Genomic DNA, 9,201 nt, shown 5'->3' on the forward strand with positions numbered 1-9,201 from the left:
ATTTTTTTTTCTTTTCAATATTGGATAAAATATGGGATGATTTTTGAACTATTTTAAATAATTTATATAAGGGTGAAATAAAAATTTTGAATTTAAATTATAGTTAGTTAAATTTAACCAATACAATTATGATATTTTTGAAGACTGAAGTGGTAATTATGATATTTTTGAAACATTTTGGTGGCAGCTATGTTAAAATCCCAACAAAAAGACATCCGTACTTACCCCTCTCCTCTCCATCCGCCTCCATTCTCCACGTCCATCGCCCTCCGCCTCCTCCTCGCCCTCCGCCTCCGTCGCCGCCTCCCTCTTGCTCAAGACCTCCTTCAAGAAGATTGTGGTTTCCTCGTACAAGGAGGAGGTGTGCTCCGTCGATTTCCGAAGAAAGGTGAGATCTTTATGCAATTTGTGCCGTCCTTCGGTTTAGTGCTGATTGGAGGAGGGTGGTGGGACATAACGGGCTAGGATTTCCTAGGCCTTCCAGCCCGATGATTTGGCCTCCGTCGGGTTGGGTTCAAGCGCAAGGGTTGAACTGTCTCTCCTCTCTCCTCCTCCCTTTATTTTGAGAGAAATTTGAGAAAACTTCCTCACCATCGATCGAAGTGCGCATAGATTTGATCCACAATAGACGATCTTGATCCCTCCTCAGGTTAAGTTTATTTTTTCCTTATTGGTGATGTGCAAGATCAAATTGCGAATTGAGATCAGAGAAGATAAACATCCAGATACCGGGGGTGGGAACGATCTTTATGGATAATAAGTTGGTTAACACCATATACAGATCGCATCGGAACTGGGAATAGTTCCTTGGTTGTGAGCATATGTAACATTTTGGATTTTATGATCTGTGTCGATCCCAGAATCCAAAACGAAGCAAGAAACCTAACTTTTCTTTTTCTTTTTGGATGCTCACAAGTGTTTATATCCTTATATTTTTTTGTCAGGTTTATTGTTATTAGCATGTGGTTAGAGGATAATGATGCTGAAGTTCTGATTTTCATTTTTCTGTCGTTAGTTTTCCTGATGGGACTCAGTAGGACTGAAGTTAATCTGAGAAGGTTGCTGGCAGCAGCTCCACAACAGCAGAATCAGGCAAAGCTAATTCATGTGAGTGGAAATCTTGTTCTAAATTCTTATATTCAAAGTGCTTTTAAACTAAATCTAATTATTTAGTAAAAGGAGGATTTCAATTGAGTTGCCGTATTATGTGCTCTCTGTTAGCAGCACCATTGGTTGATGAATCCAGCTTCTGGAGGATCTTACAGCTGGTGCTGTGTAATTTAAAATTTTTAATTACTGTTACTGTAGAGCATTAAGTCTAATTATTGGGACTTTGGCTATATCTCTATGTGACCTATTTGATTCCATTCTGCTAATTATTCTACTGAGGAAAGCTGATGCCTGGTTGCCAAAGTTTCGTGACCATCTTTGTTTTCTTTGAGCCAGCTAGAGAAAGATATATCCACTCGGTAATGTACCTATAAATATGAGATACATTATAATGGCACAATTGCATACAAAAGAAGAGTATCATAGAAGAATATTATTCACAATCAACAAAAGTTAAGGTGGAAATAACTTGTAATGTAGGACATTAAGGATTTTTAGTGCCTTCAAATTGGGGCATGTTGGTCATGGATCAGAAAGGTAAGTGCCATCTAGCATACTTTCTCCTTCCTTAGCATACTCCACTTGGTCGAGATCATCAATGATATGGAATGGAGGAAGAGGTACTGATAATCGAAGTTGTGAAAAGAAGAGTAGCCAGACGTTGGAGGAAGTCCTTGTCAGTTGCCACTAAGGTCTCTGTGAGAATGAAAAGTCAAAAACCCTCTCTGCCTCTTCTTTCTCTAAGTAAGCAGTTCAGTCATCTAATGCTCCACAGAGAAATCTGCCATGCAATACAACGCTTTTTTGTCGTCGTAGTCTTTCCATTCTCTCTCTCTCTCTCTCTCTCTGCTCCCCTTAAATGTCTTGCCATTGTGGCATCAGTGTTTATGACATGTTTTGTGTCAGCATATTATATATTCATTGCGGTTTTGCATTCTATGTATCATAGCATCTGTTTATTTTGAGGGGTCATATTCCATATTTTAGATTCTTAATTATATCATGCAAGTTATTCCTGTGTTTCCAAGCACAGCAGGTGTTCTTGATTTGGTGTGTTTCTTAGTTTCCATGTGAAATTTTCCAAGCTGGTTGGCCTTGTTGATAGTTCATGTGCATATGTTTTTCTCTTGCAAATTTTTGCATTGCCATACGTGGCATTGCACAAGATATGTTTGTGGAAAATCTCAATCTAGAACTTTTTTTACACCCTTGTTATTGAAAGTCGATAAGCTAATCTTCTGGACTTGGGCATTAAATTTACTACTGGATTTGGGGTTTGATATCATAAGGTCTGGAATTAAGACCTCTATTGTCCTTAATCCTAACAAAGATGATCTTTTCCATTGTTTAAGCAATTTGATCATCCAAGAGAATGAAAAGGAGATTAATAGTTGAATTAAAAAAAGAAAAGAATATCTAGAAATGCTGCTCTTAGCTGCAAAGATAACATCCAGTTATAGTCATTTGGTAGGATGAATGAATTCAGATAAGATGTTAGTCAAAATTCGGCACAGCAGAATAACTTTATGAACTTAATGTGTTTTTCTTCTTTTGGTCACTAATGTACAAGAACCAAATTCTTCATTTGCTTATTATTTTGGATATGTGTTAACTAGCTTGACTTGTCCAGCTCCAATCATTTTATTCTACTTTTATATCTTTTCAATTGGAATATAATGGGTAAAGTATGACATGATTAACTTTGCAGTATGTAACCACTTTAAGGGAACAGTTAGAGCAGCTAGGAATGGAGACTACAGCAGGTGTCTCAAGGTTTGTTCAATTTTTTAGCTTGCTCATCTTTATTATTTTTCTTTTCTTTTCTTTTTTATTTAGAAATTTCACCTCCTGAATACTTATGCATAATATTTAGGACCAACAAACAGCTCAGTATGCTCCTCTATGCGAAGCTCTTTACAATATTTTGGCACAAGTTTTCTTGGTCCTTAGAAGGAAACAGTTTGAAAAGGTTCAATTGTACGAAATGAATTTCTTGGTCCAGGATGATTTAAAGCCTAGCAGTGGAACTTGGATTGCCACAGGGAGTAAATGTAGCACTATAGAATGGTAGAGCACTAAGTAGAGAAACAATTGTAGGATAGGGATATTAACAAGTGATTGGATAAGTTGAGATTTTCTTTTAGTGAGAAATTGAGAGCGAGAGGTGAATCAGACATAACATCATAGAGAAATGGAACAAAGGGTACTAGTTGACCCAAGGAGAGATGAGGTATTGTGATAAATACAGAAAAGATACCTTAGTTTGGATAATTGCTTGTTTGTACTGTATATTAGAACTTCTGAATCTCGTGCTTTATTTTACATATATGTACTTAATGGCTATTTTTAACTCTGCACTCAATTAAGAAACTCACAATATATTGGATTAAGTTCTATTTTTTATGTAAAATTTTGTCATCTCTTCCTGGGCTATTCCATTACTTACTTGCTTATTTGCTCCATTTCTTAGTCTTATCGTAGGAGTTATCACAACAGTAATTAATACAATTATAGATAGATGTTACACACTTACATACTACACATTGTGTGTCTCTTTCTCAGTTCACAATTGTCTTGTGCTTTGAACTATTTTATTTTAACTTGATTTTGCAAAGTTTTGTACTATTTTGAACTGGTCTTTTAACCAAGGTTCAAAAAATTGAGATCGGGATCGGCCTTTCAAAAAAATGATACGTATCGGTCGGACCGATCGTATTAGTCGCCTAGGTCAGATCAGACTTTTTAATTACGTAAAATTTTAAATATTATTTAAAAATGTAGGAAAACTTTTAAAATTTTAGATTTTTTTTACTAAAAATAAGAAAATAAAGAAAGAAAAACTATGGTGCAATAAAAATTAAAAAGAAAAGATTAGAAAGAGAGTGAGTGGAAGAAAATCAAACAAAAGAAAGAAAATCTATGGTGCAGTGAAGAAGAAGAAGAAGAAGAAGAAGAAGAAGAAGAAGAAGAAGAAGAAGAAGAAGAAGAAAAAGAGGAGAGTGGAAGGAATAAAAAAAATAAAAAAAGAAATAAATTAAAAAATTATATATTAGAGTTTGTCGGAGTTCGCAAAAGCTAGATCTCTCCATAAGAGAAACAATAGTTATATGGTAAGAAGAGAAAAAAAAAGTGAAAGAAAAAGAGTAAGAGAGAGAGTGAGAAGAACAAGTGAAAGAGTGAAAGAGAGAAAGAGAGTTCGGATCGGGCCTAGATCGGGATCAACCGATCTGGTGAACCATGCTTTTAACTTGATTTTGCAAAGTGTTGTACCATTCAGAGCTGGTTTTATTTTCATTTCGGAGCAGGCTCTACAAAAAAGTTAGATCGATAGAGAAGTTAGCATTAATCATCTAAAACTATTTTTAAGATGGTGCAATATACGAAAAGTATTAAATTGGGAAGATGTTGGCAATTCTACCCATCTTTGCTGACATCCTGCACATATGCATAGGATAATTTCAAGGTGAAGTAAACCCCATTCTTGCTCTCATTCTTATCATAGATCATTAGATTTTTTATGTTTTTCACCACCTTCTCATGTTCTTTTATTCTTGATATTGCAGTATGAAGATCTCTTAACCTACTTATGAAACAGATATAGTGATGACCTGAAATTTAAGATGTTATTCCTTTTGGAACATAAGTGCTATTTCAGCAAATACACAATATTTCTTGTTCAAGTGCCCCATCTTTGCTTATTCTATTAACAGTTGGAAGGCTTCCATCTTTATCGGATGATATCCTTTTTGTAGATTATAGAAGTCTAGTACAATTTGCCAATACATTGACTTGAAAAGTTCATGAACATATAGTCATTTCAGCAGAGATTTGCCACGTTACAGTTCATGTGTGATCAATATCTTATGAAATATTGATCATTTTAATTGCATAAAGATATAAGTTGCACACAACCATGTATGCATGCATCTTTTCATATAGCATTTACTCTGCTTTGTTAGGTTTACTCATGCCTGCAATATTTAGATAGCTCTATTGATGGAGTTCAATTCCTATTCTTCACATTTCCATACCTTACAATAAATTTTCCATGCTCAAAATTACAAAGACTCCACTTTTAATATAGAAAGCATGGATGCGTCTTGCAGATTCTGCTGCTTATGATATATTTAGCACTTATCTTTGTATTACTCTAATATTTCACATAGTAATAAAATCTCCTTTGATTGCTTCTTAGTGTCACCAAAGCGAAGTTGAATGAATATTCAGAGAAGATTGAATCCATTGCTGCAAAATTAGCTGCTCCATCTGTATGCTTCTTTCTCTCTTTTGATTCTCAAATTTTGGGTTTTTTGGTTAATCCTATCCAATTTGGACTATTCCACCCATTGGTACAAAATCTATGTTCAGTTCTCGCTGTCCATTCGGTGGTAGTTATCTGTTGAAGTATATTTTCATGAATATCAAGTCAGTAGTAGTTTAATTATTAATGATACTGCTAGTTGCAGGCTTCACATTATCATATCAGAATTTCAAATGATTAACTTTTGTTGTGATTTACTAATTCCAGCAATGGTTTACTCTCTCTAAATGGCAGATAGATAGCAAAAAACAATATATATTTATGCATAGGAATGTACATATATGCATGGTAGAACAGGGCACTTTGGGTGTAAATTCGAATGCTTACACCCGTCTTGAGTGGATTGGATTCCATCTGGGCCAACCCCATGCTAGTCAGTCTCGGCAGGCCGTCAGATGCGCGTCAAATGCATTAGCCACGTTCATCTGATAGCTCTGATTGCACTCACAATAACCCCTCTCTATTTGCATATGGTCGTGATTAGAACCGTTGGATGCGCATGACTACTGCGTTAGTACACATCTAACGGTTGTCTAGATCAACCTGCATGGATTGGCCCAAACAGAAACCATGCTTGTCTCGAGTGTTCAGCTTAGAAACCATGTATTAAAAAGTGAAGTCTTATTAATCTTTAGAGAATTACTTCTGGGATTATGTAAAGCTAGATAAAACTGCTCCTGAACTTATGATTTTTTATATATAAGCTTTTTAGGACATGCTGAACATATCAACTGTTTAGACTTCAGTGTTTAAACTTAGTGCTGGGGCCTGGGTGGATGCTCCTCAATATATGTTTATGTATATTCTGTCGGGACTCAACACCTTTTTCTGTTGTAAAATTCATTTCACTTCATAAAATTCTGTGAAGTTTTTTTTCTTTAAATTAGTGATGTAGGATACTTAGTCCTTTTGTTGTCCAACACTGATATCTTGAATGGATTTGTTGAAATTATCATGGATTACCGGAACTGCAATATGTTAATTCTTCCTTCTCTTCCTTTTCTAATTGCTGTTGAGAATCTCTTCAGCCACAACCGACAGAGGAGGTTGAAGAAATTAATCAGGTGGAAAACCCTCCTAGGGCAGAGAAAATTGCAAATTATTTGACTTCTTCCGAGGGGTTAAGAAGGAGAACCATGTAAGTAAATCTGCACTTATGTCAATGATAGTATGTGGACAGTTTGTGTCCTTTTCTGCTTTCTTTTATTTGAAGGCTTGATTGACTTCTTTAAAAACTTAACAGAGCTCAGACAGAAGTTGGAGGAAGTACTCAAGAAAGTAAGGAGAGGAGTTCAGGAGAGCCTATTAGACTGGATGTGTCAACGCAGGCTCACATTGAGAAACATAGGTGCCTTACAAAATTGAAATTAACTATTGCCTAATTTATTTGCTTCATTCAGGAGAGGTCATGTTTTTCACCTACTGATGTGTGGGCATAACTTTTCACTCAATATCGTATGATTTTCTGCCAGTCTTTTCTAACTTTACTCACCGGGATTGCCCAGAAAAATATTGTCATAAGTTGATGCTTAAAATCTGTTGGCAGCCTTTCTGCACATATTGTAATTATTAATTAGTTCTCCATCTGAACAGTGTCCTATGCTAAATCCTGAGGTTGGTTCTTTGCTTAATTACATACAGGCTATTCTGAGGGAAGTAGCTATTGCTGATTGCGTTTGGCTTATCAGACAACTTCTTTCTAGGACCAAACTTCCTTTTCTATCCTTTGTTGCAATAATGGCGTCTAATATCTTGATCTGAAATACCACTTGCCTTTCTTACATGAAACAGCCTTAACTTTGAACAGGTAGGATAAAACAAATTTAGTATTAAATTATGGTATATTTTAATTATTGCATCTGGTATCTATCAAGTTGACATGAAATAGACGGTATGCAGCTTGCTGCAATTTTTTCGGCTCTGTTCATTTTTGTGGAACTTTTGTCTTGGCATCATCCACCTTTTAGTTGTCTTCCTTTCTCCTACCAGATGTGTGTTTGACACTTCTACATTTTTCGCTTTGTGAATTCAGAAACAGTATAAATTTTAAAAAATCATTTCAAGTTATTCTTTTGCAGGCATATCTTCTTATCATTTTACTAGGGATATTGAGCATCTAGATCTAAATATTATTGAAACTAATTTCCTGTCATCCTACAGAAGTTCAGTCCATTTCTTATTGATTCTCTCTCTCCCTTGGTAGAAAGCTTCAAGAAGATTTGACTGATGAAATGGTTGGCTTAGCGCATCAATTAAAGGAGAGTAGTCTTATGATGAACCAATCTTTGCAAGACACTGAGAAGGTAGAGATTCTTCTCCTAACCTTTTCTCTTCTTTTAGCTTTTCCCGTCTTCCTTCTTTGTGTGCATTTGTGGTTTAGTGATAATCTGTCCTGATTGTTTGATGCAACAAGAAGAGGAAGCAAGAAATAGGTAACAGGCCTTTTTAGTCCTATAAATTGCTTTGGCCTCTTATCCAAATAATATATTATTTATGACATAATCTCATACATATGCAGACAATATTTTCCCCATTATAAGCAATAACAATGATATGGATAATTGGATATCATATCAATCAACTCTGTCCCTTGTGGAAACGACAACTTTTGATCTTTATGAATCTTCCTATTAATAGTATGCAATTAATGGTTCTTTAACTGCCCCCAGGATGAAAAACAAATAGTTTGCAGGAACTGTTATGATACTTCAGATGAGAATCTACAGAAATATACTCTTCTATCTTGTGAGATGTAAATTGGTTTTCTTCAAGACAATTAGAGGCTTTTATTTGTATTTTCCAGTTAGGATTTCTGGAATCAGCTCTTTAATAATTCTAAACCTTGAGATACATGTTGCTTCTCATCACAGAATATTTTGTTTGCCAATTTTAGGCAGATGCTAGGGATTGTTATGCCAAATTAACTGACACAAAAGAGATTAGCAAAAAGGAATGAGAGACGTGATATTTCAGTATTTTCAATTGAGGTATATCAGTGTATTTCCCTGGTTGTTTCCTTTGATAATGGATCTTGTCCAGTCTATGGTGATTTTAGTCCAGAAAGTGTCATCTGTGAGAATAAAAAAAAAAAACCACTCTCTGCATGTTCTGCTTGATTCTAGAAATTTTTTTTTGATGAGACAACCATTGAGCTTGTACTCTTATGATTTATGCAGATTCTTGATTCGACCGAGAGGGCCGTAGAGCATAGCTTGGCGAGCACCGGCCATGCTAATGTACGAGCTGTGGAGGTATATTCAGAGACTTCCAAAACGACATGCTTCACATGGCTTTTGATGTTTGCAATGATTTGCATTTTCATCATGGTGGTTCTACTCATCCGAGTAACTTGAGACACTCCATCAAAATGAAATGTATGTGTGGATACCATAGGAAAACATCATCAGCATTGAAGATTGCAATACTATTACAACTGCAGTAGCTTGCTTGCACCCACATTACAAGTTCTCTGCTGCTGTGCTGGGAGATACACAAATCAGGTGCAACAACTCTTGCTTGATCTCCATATTACAGAGTGTGGAGTATATGACAAACAGGCAGCTGAACAGTACATGGTTGCTTTTTGTAAATTCCCACAGTTAATAGAGCATATTCTTTCGTTGTTATCCTGTACTCTTTTTATTTTTTTCTCCAACTCTTTGTAGAGTATTCATCAAGTTACCGGATCAGTTATTTTTGAAATGAATTGCCGTATGTGATTGTTGCTTTTGGTGTTATATAATGAAATCATTGTAGATAAATGGATCTCA

The 9,201-nt window shown here is 35.5% G+C and overlaps 1 protein-coding gene across 1 annotated transcript; it reads left to right on the plus strand.

Annotated features, from left to right (window-relative positions):
* Positions 1-141: 141 nt before the first annotated feature.
* Positions 142-9,201, plus strand: LOC140792821 (uncharacterized). Its single transcript, XM_073144041.1, has 8 exons — positions 142-388; positions 1,016-1,107; positions 2,819-2,883; positions 5,306-5,378; positions 6,460-6,569; positions 6,675-6,779; positions 7,635-7,734; positions 8,608-9,201. Exons 1-8 carry the CDS (start codon positions 190-192, stop codon positions 8,782-8,784), a joined length of 921 nt encoding a protein of 306 aa, XP_073000142.1. The 5' UTR covers positions 142-189; the 3' UTR covers positions 8,785-9,201.

This window comes from Typha latifolia, chromosome 7 (genome assembly GCF_019914945.1).
Source record: "Typha latifolia isolate L0001 chromosome 7, TyphaL0001v2, whole genome shotgun sequence".
NCBI classification, from domain to species: Eukaryota; Viridiplantae; Streptophyta; class Magnoliopsida; order Poales; family Typhaceae; genus Typha; species Typha latifolia.